General features: G+C 42.8%; 1 protein-coding gene across 1 annotated transcript; it reads right to left on the bottom strand.

Moving 5' to 3' along the window:
- Window positions 1-228: 228 nt before the first annotated feature.
- On the bottom strand, window positions 229-3700 carry bloc1s5 (biogenesis of lysosomal organelles complex-1, subunit 5, muted). The gene is made up of 5 exons (XM_047568830.1): window positions 3372-3700; window positions 3018-3100; window positions 2488-2617; window positions 1384-1442; window positions 229-1213 (listed from the first exon to the last, which is right to left on the bottom strand). Exons 1-5 carry the CDS (start codon window positions 3388-3390, stop codon window positions 1040-1042), a joined length of 465 nt encoding a protein of 154 aa, XP_047424786.1. The 5' UTR covers window positions 3391-3700; the 3' UTR covers window positions 229-1039.
- Window positions 3701-17073: the final 13373 nt, after the last annotated feature.

Genomic DNA, 17073 nt, shown 5'->3' with positions numbered 1-17073 from the left:
GTACCAAGAACGTGCTCAGTGTGCCCGTACGTCTGTTAACCTGTCTTAAAGAATGCCATTGTGCGACGTAGGAAAACAAAACACATCATTAAATGATCCTCAGAGGGTCGCGACATCTGGATCGAGACCAACGTTAGCGGTAACACGACTGTAGAATACATGAACACTTGGAGGTTGCATTTATCCTTCTGCAAATGTAAAGCACTCTAAACACAAAAGCACGACAGCCTCTGAAAGCTTACTTTAATACAAACATGACCAGGAGGAAATTCAAACCAGAGGACCCCAACGCAACTTGCGATTCCTCTCGGTTTCAACAGCGATAAAAAATATTGGATTTGCGACTCATTAAAATCAGATTTGAGGTGGCAGAGCAAATGAAAAACATCTGCTGCCGAGCGTTCGGAGCCGGTTTCAGCGAAAGCCTTTTTATAATGAAAGTCACCTCACAGACAGTCGGTTTACTCCAAGTTAATGTCAGGGGTCAAACGTAACAAACACGGGAGGGCTGGTGAGGGACGGCTTCTCCAGGAAAGGGTTCTGTTCGCGCTCATTTCCACAACGCCAGGCCTGTGCTTTAAACACACCTGCTCCGCGGAGCCTTTCTAACATTTAATGATCTGACTTTCTGCGCTTGGAATACCTCTCACCAGTGCCAAGCTCAAGGCACCTTTCAACGAGATGTTAATTTATCATCGGGACCCTTCAGGCAGGCATCCATTAAAAATGGTGAAATGTTTAAAACTTCACAGCCAAGGAACAATCAAATGATTGCTTGTTCTAAAAATGACATATTCCAGACGACTTTCACGCTGTGCATATATACTGAACTTGATGGACTGTGAAAGTGCCACATTTTTAATCACAGTTTCATATTTATGATTTGGAAAATGGTGACTTGAGCAAAACTCTTTAAAAAGTTTTATGCTCTGTTTCGAGTGTGTGTCACGAGAGGCGTGAGCTTTTTGCACGTGCGGAACAGACGTCCACGCCTGCAACAGTGCGTTCGCACACTGAGAGACAAACTGTGGCAGGCTGATCACATGAGCGAAAACTTGGCCAAGTCCTTCTTCTTTTCGCTGTACCGAGTGCTGACTTCTGATACAGCCCTGGCGTGCTCCGCATCCACCTCCTCCTTCAGTCTCTGCTGCTCTTTCAGAAACTCTGCCCACTCTTCTTTCAGCTGCTCCAAGTTCGTCTGCAGCTGGTTGCTCTTGAAATAAAAACGAGACCAACACAACAAAGTATTGAAGATGATGAAGGATTGTGCTGTGCTTAAAGTACAAGTTCAAAATGGCATAAATCTCTTCATTACAATGTGGATTTCTGACGCTATCAAGTTGTGTCCACTTGCTGTGTTAAGTGCTTTGCCCAAGTTTTTACCTGCTGTGCCTCTAGCTCCCTCTGCTGGACTCTCTCTGCCATGTGATTAGCAGCCTCCACTGTGGAAGATGCATTCAAATGTAAAGTTCAGTACATTGTTGAAATGAAGACAGCATTTTTATTTGTAATTGTAACAATGTATATATTAATAAATTTTTCTATACAGTTAAGTCATGTGAAAGACTACAGATAAAGGCGATATATCTACACCCCAAATGTTTTCGCGGTGTAGATTTTGGATGTTTCAAAATTACACATCATTTCATATTGAGCTACCTCACATAGCCTCGCATAGTTTCCCAGCACTATTTGATATGACGCAGAGTTCGTGGTTGAATCGGTGATGATGGCGGTGACAGCAAAGCAGCAGTGCACCATAACATTTCCACCACCATTCTTCACAGCTGGTACTGTGTGATCTTTGATCGGTCACCATTGGCCAAACAACTCTATCTGTGATTCATCCGTCCAGACCACATTTATTCCAAAAGCCTCTGGTCTTCGCCTGTTAAGTTCATTGGCAAATTTTGCTGTAATATTCTTTTTGGAAAGCGAAGGCTTTTTCCTGGCACGCCTCCCGTGCAGCTCACATTTGTGCAGTCTGTTCCTGATTGTAGACACATGCACCTGCAGATCCTGTGATGATAACTCAGGGCTCTTACAGATTTTTTGCGCCATTAGCCTCTTTTTGTGCTGCCAATCCTGGACTGAATGGCAGTCTTTTGATATCTATGCCACTTCTACATCATTTTCCATATAGGGGAATGATACCAAGTCATTTGGAGATCTGTTTAAACCCATGCCAGACTCTTAGGACTCCACAAGCTTCAGAAAGCTCTTAAAATCTTGGCACCACCCACTTCATTTTCAAAGAGAACACAAAATCTCAGGTATCAGAGGTTTAAATGAGACGGATTTCAAATAAATCTCCCTAAAAGGTGTCATATATATAAGGTTTCACTTTTCCGTGTGGTTGACTGTTTATTTAAAATAACACTACAAAATGTCAACAGTACATTAGAATTAGATTTTCACATAGCGTCGCTGTCGAAGAAAACGTCAAAAAAGTAAAAGAAAAAAAAAGGTCATTTTGAGTTGACTTACGGCGTTTTATGACGTCAGACAGCTGCTTGTTCATGTCCTCTACATCAGTTGGCACCATTTGTTCATTTGTTTCCATGACCATTTTATTAAGGTTCTCCAGCAGTCGACACTCCCTGTATCCCCGTTTTTCCTAAAGAGCAGCAGAAAATGTCAGTCTCTCTAAAAACCACAGTCACTTTCTTGAATACAGCGAACTAACAATTAATTAACTCAGATACCTGAAGAAAACAAAACACAAAAAGTCTGCCAGCCAAACGGTTGGAGGGCTTGAGCCCCATCTCTACTCTGTGGGCTATTTAATAAGGACATAAAATCCACCTTTTATTACTTTTTTCGTTGCTGATGTCTGTGATCAAGTTCAAGCACAGCCCACCAGTGATGGAGGTCACATATTGTTTGGCTCAGGGACACTACAGCATGATGACCCAAGGGTACAACATTAGATTTCTGCCCTCATATGTTTCATGGAATACCGCCATGTGAGTGTGTGCAAAGCATTGGTGTAAAAGTATGTACATCAAGTCAAGTACCTCAAACTCTCTCACAAAGTAGCGGATCTCTGCATTGATGACGGGTCTGTGGTCTAACAGCCGGGACTGGATATCACCCACATCTGGAGGATCAGCACAGATCAGGATTAATACAGTTTCAAACAGGAAAGAATATGAGAAAACCACGAGAGCAGACTGTGCACATTGTAGTACAGGGGCGCTTGCAAAAACAACTTGTCTTTTTTTAATGACAAGATAATAGTTTCTAACATTAACCGCAGTTACACTTTTCTGTATGTGTGCTTAATCAGCTGCAGCCTGAGATAAGAGCTTAGGACGACAAGCAACAAAGCTAACGTGCTAGCATATTTTTATGCTATGGTTTTCACTCACCCTTAGCAATCTTGTCCATTGTTCTAAACTCCAGTTAAGTCGTTTTGGTAGTTAAATAAATGTGCTTTCTTCTGTGATGCAGCTACTTAGCTTAACTAGCCGCTAAATGTTCCAAATGCTAAGCTAACTGGCAGCTAATTGTGACGACTACAGAGATACTTATCATAGCTAGTGTACCAGTCACTAATAAAGGACAATCTGCCAATATAAATCTATAGCTTTACACACAAGCTATAGGTTGTGAGTGGCCATTGCTAGCTGTGGTCAGCTGAATGGAAGTCAGCTGACTCAAATAATAAACACTAACTACTACTTCCGGATGTGAGAACGCGGACTGAACCAAATTGGATGAAAGAGGGGTGTCACATATAGCTTCGTGAGAGCTCCTCTTCTCGCGGATTTGCCTTTATATACCAAAATATTTTTAATTAGTTAATATTTGAATTGTAACTGAAATGCGTTTAGTCTGGATGTTTTAAATGCGCCCTGCGAAAGACTTGCGACCGGTCCAGGGTGTACCCCGCCTCTCGCTCGGGCTGTGTGCCTGCTTTGCTTGACCCAGGACAGCAGATGTCACTCTTGCTCCGTGGTGGAGCAAAGTGGCATCTAATCGTACCTTTTAACCTCATTTCATCACGTTAACTTATCTGTTCACAAGTCACTCAGCTGGCCACTAATACGGGAATGTGTCTTTCTCAGTTATTTCTCAAAAGCACGATTTTCTACCCAGCTATATAGCTGTAATCACACTTATTTTATTTATTTATTTTTAAAATCCTGGTACCACGTTCACAGTAAGTCACATTTAATCAAGGGTCTTGTGAAAATGGCGTTATTGTGTCTTTAAAAATATATTTATTACACAGCTACAAAATGTTCATACATTTTAATGCAACATTTTGAGACAGTAGTCACATTAAAATAGCTTTTTGTTCCTTATAAGAATATTTTCAAAATAGTTGTTCTGTTTACTTTCCTCCTGCAGGACACTTGTTATATCTCACGTATAGGTCACTATGTATACGCTTTAATGTACCAGTTACCTTTGGTTTATTAATGACTCGCTGACTTTGTCACCTGATGGTTTAATGGAAAGTGTAAAGCACAGACTGATTGATAAATTGATAACTTATAATGTCTTGTATTAAGAAGAATAAACAACACTCAGAGAGATTTTTCCCTATGTGGCCACTCAGTAAAATTTAATTTAATTTAAATTAACTAACGAAAATGGATGCAATCTAATAAAACAATCTTGCTCTAAATGGTTTGTGCTGAAACCATGTAAATAAATTATGATTCATTCAACATTAACCATTATTTATAATTTGTTAGAAAGTATTGCCTTGTCAATTTTAGAATGATATTATGACTAGTCTTTATGGAGTTAGATCAACCACATTATTAGTTCCGCAGGACTAGAAGCACAGTTCTGCTGCAAATCTTTAAATTCATCCTACTGCTATATTACTATAAACACTGTAAATACAACGTATCTATTAGTCTGCACTTTATTAAAGGATATTATTATTGTAGATAGATAACAGAATATAGTAACACAACATTTACTTTCCATTTATGATAAAAAACGTCACTTAATAGAGGTTGAGCAACAATACAAAGATTCTAATTAAAAAGCTTATTTGAGGATGTCTTTGGTGAAGCCCCGAATTCATATTTAATTCCGGACTCCATGGGGGTTATCGGACATCTTTGTAATTGTATTTTACTTAGAATCGGAATTCGTTATTTATTTATCTATTTATTTATTAAGTTTGAGGAAACTGCCTTAACAACAATCACCACAAGGCGGCACTAAATCTCTCACATTCGTTTTTAAAATCCACGGCGAGCGAAACACTGTTGTGTGAATTACCTTGGTTTATGCTTCAATTACTCTTCATGCAATGCAAATATATTGGCATAAATGCATTAATACACACAGCACTGGCGGCAAAGAACAAAGTAATCCAGTCACAGTGAGGAGAGGCGTTGTTTGGGGCAAACGGTTCATATTAGTTGTCAAAAGTTTGCTTTGTGAGCCCCTGAATTCATTAGGACTGTCATGCTCAGTTAAGAGAAAATCATTAAGACACCACTTAAGTCCCCCCCACTGTCCACATTGTTTAGTTAAACACTTATTACGTGCTCCATTAGTTTTGATTTGGGCCTATTAAAGGGATTAAATGATTGATCAACAGCCGAGGGATAAAGACAAGCCTGAGGTTTGTCTGAGAAGAAGAAGACAACAAAACATGTCATAACCAGCCAGGGCCGTCCTGTGACTAGAATGCACATCCTGTTGTTTTGTTTATTCCTGAATCTGCAGGCTGACATTAAAAAGTCCTGATTATGTTATAAAATGTGAAGGAAAATATATTATTAATATATATATAAAATAATCTAACTGAGTGGTTTATAGCTATTTGAAAATTTATTTAATATTTTTAGAAAAAAAATATTTCATAAGTCAAATATTTCACATTTCCTTGTAAATCAATAAAATCATGCAATGATTTATGTTTGGAGTCAATTAAATAAAATCAGTGTTTTTCATCGATGCATTTTTATAATTAAACATTACATACAATTTAGGTCTTGCATACTTAAACTGGGATTAAATGCATTAAAAAGACTACAGTATATTTATAGTCTGTTCAAAAGAGAGACAAAAAAAGAAGGAAAAAAAACGCTCCCCTCTAAAATAAAACTTATCCAAAGTTGAGGTTTTACTCAGCATTAAAGAATTCGGAGAGCGAGGCCAACATCAACATAACGAGGAAATATCTGTCCTTCTGCATCATTATCTGCGAGCGTTCTGATGCTGGGCTGCAGTCTGCATGCGAGAGCTCGCTGCACGACAGCAGATCATGTTTCTCTGTGTTTTCCCGTCTCACAGGTCTATTAAGTGAATTCTGCTTTTTATTTGACACCCCTGCACGGAGCCCAGAAGACTTTCTGGGACACTCTCCAATATTGTCACTTGAAAGGAAGGCAGTGTTCATAGTTACACTCTTGTCAACCTTAAAATAAACACGTCAGGTTCTTTTTTTTTTTCCTTCGGTAGCCTTATTTTAATTCTGCTCATGCTTTAAGCCTATTACATTTTTTTTTCTTTTTGTTAAATTAAGTTCAGCTATGCGGAAGTTAAATCCTGCTTGCATCACTGCATATATATTTTAAATGCAATTGTTAATTAGGAATGACACTACTGGAACCTTTGAAAAACATACATTAATTATATTTCTACAACATAAGACCCATTGCATATATTTTAATAAGGTAAAGTATTGTAAATTCATCATACTGCATATATTATATTATATATATTACACACACACATATATATATATATATATAATGTGTCCTGTATACTAAATCTAGGAATCAGTATTTTTATCAGATTATATAATGCATATATATGTATATATCTATTATTTACCATAGCAGCTCCTGTGTTTTACACATGTATATTTTTCCTTGTTGCAAACGATACTCATCCCTTATTTTTTTGTGTGTTTTACATTTCCACATGATATCTGTACGGAGGATGTCAGACCGGCGCAGCAGCATTCCTCCCCTGCGACTGCAGGCTCGCCAGCATCCAGATGATCTCCTGCAGCACTTCCACCGACGGTGCTTCAGCAGTGCAGTGGGAGGTCTATGAGTGTGGTTTACCCAACATGCCCACTGGCCCTGAGAGCTCGCCCCACTGACGCTCTTGCCTCCGTGCCTCTCGCCTCCCCGGCCCCAGCCACACCGCCCCTGTAACGATGGTGGTCGAATTACCCACTGGGTATAATTATTCTGCATTTAGCCGCTCTCCGTTCTCTCTCTGTCTCGGCTTGGCTGGGTCTTGACACAGAGGTCCGGGCGGAGGGCCGCGGGGGCCGCTGCTTTGTGTTCACAACACACTGAATGCCACGGACTGCGCCGTGGCTTCGAACAGGTGGGGGGGCACTGATGGCAAAGGGAAAAAGGGAGGGAGGCTGGCGTTACTCATCGGATGCCAAGGACTCTGACCTGAAGGGAAGAACGGGTTGGTGGGAGAGGACCTGCTGTCCAGCAGCCCACCTACCTGCCTCTGCCCTTCTCTGTCTCCGTATTCCGCTCGTGATATCATTTAATGTTTCTCTCTTGCTCCCTGAGCAGGAAGCAGGTCATTCGTCCAGGTCGCCACCACTCTCTTGTTCCTCTGCCCGCTGAAGGCGGGATGCTTCAGAGCTGCCCACCACGGAGAAGGGTCGTGGGGGAGGGAGGGGGGTAAGCAGAAAACAGAATGAGAGGTTAACTAATGCAGCACGGAGGTAAAGACCCAAATAAACACGCTTAAGACTCCTCTGCGACGGCCCTTATCAAGTCGCCGTGTAGTGTGATACAACCCCGCTGTCACAGTGGCCCACGGCCTGATGGGAAGACACGGCCGTGGTACGTTGCTTACAGCCTGAAAATCAACATATGTAGTCATCATCCCATGCTATTTGAGGAAAGATTTTTTTATTTTTTTATTTTTTTCTCTTTTGCGGCAAAACAGAACGAAACCTTGTCAGACGCGTGCGATGACGGCCCCTACTCCTTCCAGCTGGAGATTGGCACTCAGGCATTCAGAGGAGTACAGGAAGTGTGTGCGCGCGCGTACGTACAGGGGGGGAGATCGGTGTGTCGGCTTCGATTAGCATTTTCAACGGGCCCCTGCTGCCATTTTGGGACTCGTCCCAGAGATTTACAGGATACTGCGCTGTCATTTCTCCCACAGGGGCGGCGGGAGGAGGAGGGGGGGGCGGGGGGCGGGGGCCGTCCCCGCGTCCTCTCCCGTCCTGGCGCAGGGAGGTATCGTGTCTTCCTCCAAGAGGCAGCGCCGAAGTTGACTGAGGGCAACAGGCTTGGGGACGCTCCAGACCTGTTGAGGCAGGGCGTCCTGAAAAATGGCCACAATCAAAATGACAGATGTAGATGGGGTGGGGGGGGGTGGACCTAGCTACCTTTGATGGTTTTTGAGGTTGTTCTTCAGCTTGTGTGTGTGTGTGCGCGCCTGGTGATGTCGGACGTGGGTTAGAGCGGAGGAGAAAGGCAAGAAGTATGGAAAAGGGGGTCTACCCCGGGGTCACGCACACATGCACACGACAAACGAAACATACGCACACACACACACACACACACTCGGCTCAGGCTGCTGTGGCATGTTTGGAGCAGTGCCTCGTCAGATTAGGGCCATGCTGGCTGTGTTTGATGGCCAACCTGGACAGACAAGGCCTGCCAGGCACAAACTGCTCAGGCACATGATGTCAGGGCGGACACACACACACACACACACACACACACATACGCATACAAAAATTATCCCGCGCCAGACCAAAGAGACAGATGACACCCAGCATGAAGCTAAAGCCAAATCTGTAAGCATCCGCTGCGATCCAGCTGGCTAGCCCTAGGGTACCTGTCTCTGCGAAGTGGAATCAGCGTCACCCCCGTGAGCTGTCAAATTAGCTCACAGGGCTGGAAATGCTGAAGAGATTTGGCCCCTCGTCGTGGAAGAGCAAAAAGAGGGGGTGGGGGGAGGGGAGGGTGGTATTAAAAAAATGATATTTATTAATCCTCCTGTTGGGGGAAAAAAAATAGTTAAACTCGCAGCGACATACATCGGGGAAAGGTGGACTTGTTAGAGAAGGGAGGAGACTCGGCAACGAAGACTGTTCCAACACTAGCTGACACTAGCACGTGCTCGAACGCGGCGGAAGGACGGCCACTGCATGCGCTTCTAATCTGTACACACATACACGCATGCACCCTGCATGCTCACTCATTCACACATACACGCTCGCATGCAGCCTCGCATACATACATAGCGCCAGGGGCGAGTTTTCAATTACTGCCACCGCTAAGCAGTCACCTGGGAGAGATGCACCGTGTTTGAGTGGAAAGGCATTTCCACTAAGGTTTTTTTTTTTTTTTTTTTTTTTTCCCTCATCTCCTCTTGTCCAAGTTGTGAGACGGCTGCGAATGTCGAGCACATGATCAAAAATGACGTCGAATAAAAACGTTTCCTCAGCGTAAGAATTTTACATCCTGGGAAATTAGGAGGGAGAGCTGAAAAGTTGAATTTGCCACAACTGTTGAATATGCAAGAAACGTCGGAAAGCCTTGAGGATCGAGTTGTCAGTTTAGAACTAGATCATGAGGTTACGGTGCAAAACTGGAAACCTAGTCAATTTAGTTTCAAAGCAGTGTGGAAACAAGATGTGTGAGCATGCGCACGAATCAAAAATCAAGAAATATCAAGTGCTTAATTAATTTAATTTTCATCAATCAATTAATTTTCATGTGATCATAGAATGCCACCGTAATTTATTTATTTATTTAAAAATTTGAATAAATATCACAAAGGACTGATGTGAATGATAAACCTAAGAATGCAGTAAGGTGAGAAAGTTGTTTTTTAATTTCCTCGAAATTCAGTCACTCCTCTCTCAAATAACATCTGTTTAATCCCTTAACAGTAAATTACTCAAAAAAAAATTATTTTTTTAATCAAACTCTGGCAAGATAAATATGTAAAATGTAAAATCTTTACATTTTATAGAAAATTATTTTTTTGGTTATTTATTTTTATTTATTTTGTTTTTATTAAATATATTATACTTTATTTAGTTGGGACAATACACATTAATAAAAATAAAATAAATAAATCGTGTACAGGGACATTAAAGATATATATATATATATTCCTCAGAAAAATTAAAAAATGATTAATTAAAAAAATATATATATAAAAATGTTATTACAGTTCAGAACCACTGCAGATGTAATAAATACTAAGCTTAAAAATACAACAAAATAAGACAAAAAAAGTGTTCTATTGTCTGCAAACTAACCAGGAGAAGGATGGATCACTCCCTCCTAAATATACAGATAAATAAATATAAAAGATGGCTGTCTAGTTTTAGGCAGGGTGAAATCCTCCTGGGCCCAAAGTGTCCCTTCCATGCTGACATGCTAATAGCCACAGTGGGTTTTCTGTGTGCGAGGTGGACGTGGACAGTAGCGAAGAGGTGGGGACTGCCAACAACAACATCGCTTCCTGGTGTGTGTGACAACATGTTGACCCCTATGGAGAGCCGGTCCCACCCCGAGACAGAGCAGTGTGTGTGTGTGTGGTTGTGTGTGAGATGGAACCTGACAGGAGTTTAGCACCGATGACCACCACGGCGAGAGATGGCAGCACCCGTCCTCGCGGGAGACACTGTCACTCTTCCAGGCTTGTATGAGTCTGGATGTGGAGCTGGTCTCGCTGAGCTTCTCTGGACCTGAAAATTTTACAGATAATCGGTGTAATCCTGTTTTCAAAGAAAAGAAGTAGTCATGGGCTTTAAAATTGATATTTCTGGTCATTTGCAACTGTTCAAGTGAATGGTGAATGTTTTATCTCTTGCAAGGTGTGAAGCATAGGAAGGAGAGCACTCTTTTTACGCAGTGGTTAAGATTAGTAAATATGTGTAGGGTATAAAATGATATAGAAGACAAACAAGACCACTGATTCTATTCACCGAAGACAAGGATGCACACCTGAAAAATGCTTAAAGCATGGCCCTAGGGGTGGTAACAGTGGCAACACACCATAAGAAGTAGAAGTAACCATGTACCACCATAATCCTGTCATTTTTGCTTTTTGATTTAGATGTATCAACCATGTATCAACCATGAACTGTATAAATACCAACACCGTGGCACCACTGTCTTACACTGGACGCTATTGGAGCCAGTCTGTGGTCCAAGAGTGGAGTCACTCATGTTTTCAGTTAATTAATACTGTGCTTTGCTCTGTTTCAACCAAGTTACAAAGAAATATTGTATTAAAGACCCAGGGGACCATTTTCCAGAGGGGCTGGCATGTCAATTGGTGGTCGCCATTATGTCCCATCCTGCTTCTAACAATGATTGAACTTATCCAAAAAGAAAAAAGAAAAATGGCAGTTGAACATAATTTATATTAACTGTCTAAAATGACAGAAACTTCCTTAAAAAATGTATATTTGACAAGTATTTTAATGTTTTAGTTTGACCCAAGTCCTATCCACTATCATGGACGAGGTGGAGCTTATGACCTGTACTGCAGCCAGTCACCAGGGGGAGCTCCACTTGCTTTGGCTTCACTTCTGGGGAGCAGTTCCTCTGTCTATTTTTATACCGTCTGTGGTTATAACATTCAAGGTGTCCAGAAGATGAATCTTAATGTCTACCTACAACTAAGAGCCAACTTACTGGAAACTGCAGTTGAATAACCACTTTGAGGCTTCCTTCTGAAGCCATAGTCAATCCCCATAGATGTTAAAAAGTCCAAGTTTACAGCAGAAATCATCATGCTCTCAGCCTGGTAAACAGAAATGTTTTGGTTTCTGTAGCTAATTTCCCCATTTGTATCACAACTGTCAGCCTAGGCGTCACTTTGCCCTCCCCGGCTCTTTGTCCATTTTTTACTGCCAAGATGGCTGCCACCACGCTGAGCTTCAAAACCACTCTCGGTGGAAACTCACGGGTGACATCATGGCAGGTCTGTTCATCTTTTTTAAATCTGGCATCAACATCACATCTTTCTGAAGTCCCAGTGGGCTCACGGAAACAGAGTTATATAACTTTAATCAAGCTTTGTTTAGTCAAGTTGGAAAACTTCTATGGGAGAAAGACTTTGCCAAGACTGAAGAAGAAAAAAAAAACTGAAACAGAATTAAAACAGGCAATAATACTCCTGCCAAAAGAATGGGGTTTACAAAGAGAGACAGAAATTAACCTTTTTTTTATCTCCCTGTGAAATTGGCACATACATCGTGTGTTTATCAGTGCAGGAATTCCACCAGACTTGTCTTGTAGGGACCTGTAGAGACCTGGCAAATTGCTAGGGCCCTTCATGCTGTTTGACTCTAACAGGTGCTTAGGAAAGCATATCCACTATGTGAATTAAATAACAAATTTTCACCATCATTTTAGTCATAAATAAATAAAATATAAACCTACACTGTATTTTTATTGCATATGAACAACTAGCTTTACAAATGCTCACTTATCTTTGAACATATGGAAAGTTATGGTTCGGAGCTTAAAGGCGGCCTTCTCTTCTCTTCTCTTCTCTTCTCTTCTCTTCTCTTCTCTTCTCTTCTCTTCTCTTCTCTTCTCTTCTCTTCTCTCCATCGACGTTTGCCCCCAGAGGTGCTCTCTTAATGTCTTCGACTAAACTTCAGCCAGTCTTGACAGTGACGGCGCCCCATAGGAATGAAGTTGAGAGGATACCAATATGATTGTTATGGAGGGTTTGCGGGCAGGGTCTATCACACTGTGTCACTTATAAAAAGCACAAAAAGCCAACTGGCGGGGTGCGTGGCACTTCTGGCTACAGCGACAAAAAAAAAAAAAGAAGAAGAAAAAAAAAAACAGCCACTCAACCGTTGGGTCGAGACGCCGTGGAGAGGGGGGACGTTTTCGTTTCTGCTTCATCACTGGAGCGCTGAAGATCGCGGTGTCACTTCGGCTTTAGAGGGGAGCTTTTTAAAATAAAAGCCTCGTGGAAAGGTGACATTATCTTATTTTTGTTGGTTGTAAAGGCTCGAAGGCTGCATTTAATTTGATGAAAACATCCCCGAAAAAACGTCCGAGGGCCTCTAAGATGAATGGATTTAGTGACGTTACAACAAAGATCAGCGAGAGTCGAAGGCAAATCCCGCTTTTATTTTGCTTCACACACAATATCCTCCATTTAGATAACGTTTCTGAAATAATCGGCCCTAACACGGAGCACCTACTCGATAACAGTCCACATCATTAGCCTTGCGACGGCAGAACGGGGTGTGTGATCGTATTTGGACAAATAACACACCGCATTTGCGCCGCGTCAGCTGTCTTGGCTTCCTGCTTGTGCGCATTTGTGTACGTTAACTGCGCTCGAGTGTGTACGTGCGAGGCATCATCACATGCTCCTCGTCCCTTAGGTTAGGGGATGAATGAAGGCTGTAAAAAGGAGCATGACAGCTGTGAAAGTCACAAGGGGAGTCCGCCAGCGAAGTTTCCCTCCCTCTGGGTATGACCCACGGTCCGTGTTGGCGAGGCCGTGCTCTGTGTGAGTAAATATAATGGTCACAGTGTACGTACATGTGTGCGCATGTTTAAAAAAAAAAAAAAAAAAAAGGAAAAAAAAATGTCAGATTGTGTGCATTCGCGTTTGCATTTCGCGTCCGTTCGCCACGAAGTCCTGAAGTCGAAGTTCGCACACTGGGGCCTATTGTTGGAGACTATCAGCACTCTATCAGCCTCCCACATCCTCTGTTCCCCCTCCCAGCCCTCGGCCTCATCAACGGCATCTTTCATTGCCGGCTCGCCCTCCCACCTTCGCCCCCCGAGGCGGCGTGTGTGTGACTGTGTGTTGATGTCCTCAGGATTTCACTTCAAAGGCTGGTGGTTGCGGTCGGGTCAGAGTTTGTGAAACGCTGAGGCATCCTTGAGATGCGCAGATAGGCCGCCGTGTGTGTGTGTGCGTGCGTGTGCGTCTGCGTACGTGTGCGGCAACCTCAGCGGCGCAACATTAGAGGATCAGGAGATACAGAGATGACTTTGTGTCTCATGTCGATTTCATGCCACCCTCCGTTTGCGGGCTCCTTTCAAAGGGGCCAGTGATCAGCTGTGTGTCATGTGCTGGTATATTTAGCCTCGGTGAGGAATGTTTTTCGAGTCTCCCCTTAAGATCAAATGATGTTAATGCTGCACTGAAGCACACTGAATACACAAATCACCCACTGTCCCTCTGGGTCAGTTTAAGCAGGAGCTTATCTGTTTTTGGGGATGCATTCCCTTCAGGACATTTGAACTTAATCAGCAATGTTCAGCTGATGAGTCAGTTTTACTGAAATGGAGGGCATTATTTATTTATTTATTTATTTATCTATCTATTTATTTTGCATTTTGAGTCTCCCTTCAAACCGCTACTGGTACTCGGGAGTCGAGGGTGTGAACCGAGGCCCCTGGCCCTTCGCTTCTGACAGCAAGGCCCACTGGCTATTGTGTTGCACTGCGAAATGTGTAATTCATTTCATGGGACACGGCCAGAGCAAATAAAAGCGGCCCTCACCAGCGCACTCCAGCAAATTGGTGAATTAGTTTGCCTTTAACCTTTCAACGTTCTGTTTGTCTTCTGCTTAGCCATGCCTGTCACTGCTAAACACACACGCCTGTATGCTTAAAAAAAGCCCCGTCTACCCTTGAGCCCGAGGTTTTTGGCACGCATTCGACCTGACCGTTTTTTTGTTGTTGTTGTTGTTGTTGTTTTTCATAAAAATGCAAATCAAGGTTTCATTGTTCCCGATCTGAGACTTAAATGTTCTTTCTCGCCGAAGTTTAGTTTGGATTACTGCACCTTACGCTGAGATCTTTTCACATCAATTTCTCTCTGTTTGCTCCCATTTCAATGCCTGCTTGCATTTAAAGCTGTCTTCACAACGTGTGCAGAGATGTCTAAATGCCTAAATGCAATAGCTCCAAATAAAACCTCTTTCTCCGTGACTGTCCGACTGGTCCCTCTTTGATCTTTCTACTTTCCGTACATGCCCCAGCCATGTCTTTCTCCCTGCCTTGTGGTGATGCGCCCCCGTTCCTCTGCAGGACGTGACGTGTCCGCTCGCATGAGGGAGACGGCGGGAAGAGGACTCATCGCTCAGGAGTGCCGCTGTCTCGCCATGTCTCCGTGTGTGTTGGCGGGGGACTGTCTCTGCCAGATTGCAGCTTCATGCCCTTAGTCCAGTGTATAACCAGTCAGCAGTGAAGCCACCCTCCTAACACACACACATACACACACACAATAGCCAAGTGTGTGTCTCTGGCTCATAATTATAGTCAATTAAAGCACAGTTGACCGGCTGTTCTGTCACTCAGCCCCGTTCTGTGCGAAGTCTTCTTGATATTTTCGAGGCCGGTGTATTCGGCCGACAGAAATATTAAGTTCACCCTGCAGAAGAACAGAGGAGATGCTGGTTCTACCGCAGGTAAGGAGGCCCTTGTGATTATCAGACGTTTGGACACGTCTTCTCATTCAACTCAATGTCCAAACTTTTGACTGGTAGTGTATGTACACCACCTCACGGGTGGACCGACTTGGGACAATTCAGTGTTCTACTGGGAAAGGTTTGGACCATGTGGATGTTACTTAGACGTGGAGCGCCTAGACCAGACACCTCCACCACATAGCAGTGACACAGGACACCCTCAGAAGGCCCATGTCCATTCTCTGATGAGTCACAAGAGAAACCTACACAATATTAGGAAGGTGGTCATAATGTTATGCCTGTTCCTATATATATGTTTCTAATTCTTTTCTTCAAATGCTGGAATAACCAAAGGAACCTGCTGCTCTAACCACTAGCTCATGTCTATATTAAAAAATGATGAGGTGACTATTTCTCCACATCCAAACAAGTATAAGATATGTGTTGAAAAGAGCGAACTGTTTATATTAAAAAAGTAAAATAAAATAAAAGAGGACCAAAGATGTCTGTGGTTCGAACACGGCTAAGTGATGACGTAAAGTAGGAAAAGCTATCCGACATATACTGGTGATTGGATTAATCTGTAAAGTGGAAACAGGGGCGCTCACAACATGTTTAAGAGAAATACTTTTCTTCTTGAATTAATCCCTGCCCAGGGGAGAGCAGCGATTCTGGGGGAAAGAGTTTACATTTAAATTACTGAAACTCAAGTGGAGTTTTAAATCGTCTGCAGATGGACTCTCCCCTCTGTTTGGAATCAAATCTTTTTTGTTTTTGAGTGAATACGTGGGTATTGTGCAGGACGTTTCTTTACAGCATTCCTTTGTGTGAGTCGTAACCACCTCCACCACCACCACCACCACCACCAGGCACCGCATCCCCTCCTCGTTAAAAATAACTAGTCGGTTTTCACACAAGAATAATAAACTGGGGGCGGGGAGGTGGGGGGGTCATTGAGGTAACCGCGCGTACTCAAAGTTAATGACATGAAACCTTGTTTATGCTCTCCGAAATGTTTTTTAATCATTAGAGAAATTAGATGCACCACAAAGAGGGGGCCACTCTGCACTAACTCCAGGTTTAAATAAATTAGTCATCTCAAATTAAAACCGCCGGAATAAAAAAAGATGGTGACGTATGCAGATGAGCCGAAGGAATATGCAAATTAGGAGAGTGTTGCTGATTTTTTTTTTTTCCCATGGAGGTCAAATTACAGGAATGGCTGAGGGCAGCGGTCCCTGCACCCAGCCGTCCACCCCCCTCACCCCCCAAAGTATCCTCTGTGCTGATTTCAAATGCCATCCCCTCTGTATTGCACTCTCCATTTTTTTATTTATTTTTTTTTTTCCAAAGCACACTCCCCTGTCACAGGGTTTCAGCTGCAATTACTTTTAGTATCACTTCTCAGTGAGAAGTCAACTTCCCTGCAGGCCTCCTATCAGAACCTATTACAGCAGGGGGGCTGGCTGAAGTTAAGTGGCATGACCTGTGGGTTGGATGGAGCAGGACGGAGGGGTGGGGTGGGGGGGGGGGGGGGGGGGGGGGGGGGATAAATGTATGGCTAATTTGCGGAATGAATAAAGCGATGAGGATTCGACCAGGCTACACAAGTCTCAAAATGGCTGCGACTTTATGTTACGGAAATATCTTTCTTCTTCTTCTTTTTTTTTTTTTAAGACTAC

This window comes from Mugil cephalus, chromosome 18 (genome assembly GCF_022458985.1).
Source record: "Mugil cephalus isolate CIBA_MC_2020 chromosome 18, CIBA_Mcephalus_1.1, whole genome shotgun sequence".
In the NCBI taxonomy this organism is placed as follows: domain Eukaryota; kingdom Metazoa; phylum Chordata; class Actinopteri; order Mugiliformes; family Mugilidae; genus Mugil; species Mugil cephalus.
The sequence above is the reverse complement of the archived record's forward strand: the minus strand, read 5'-3'. Positions and strand labels throughout refer to the sequence as shown.

Bases quoted from the DNA above. Each gene is read 5' to 3' on its own strand.
- bloc1s5 (XM_047568830.1), bottom strand. The intron at 2,618-3,017 runs GTACTTGACTTG...GCTGCTCTTTAG, and splicing joins ACTTTGTGAGAGAGTTTGAG to GAAAAACGGGGATACAGGGA. The intron at 1,214-1,383 runs GTAAAAACTTGG...TTTTATTTCAAG, and splicing joins GGGAGCTAGAGGCACAGCAG to AGCAACCAGCTGCAGACGAA.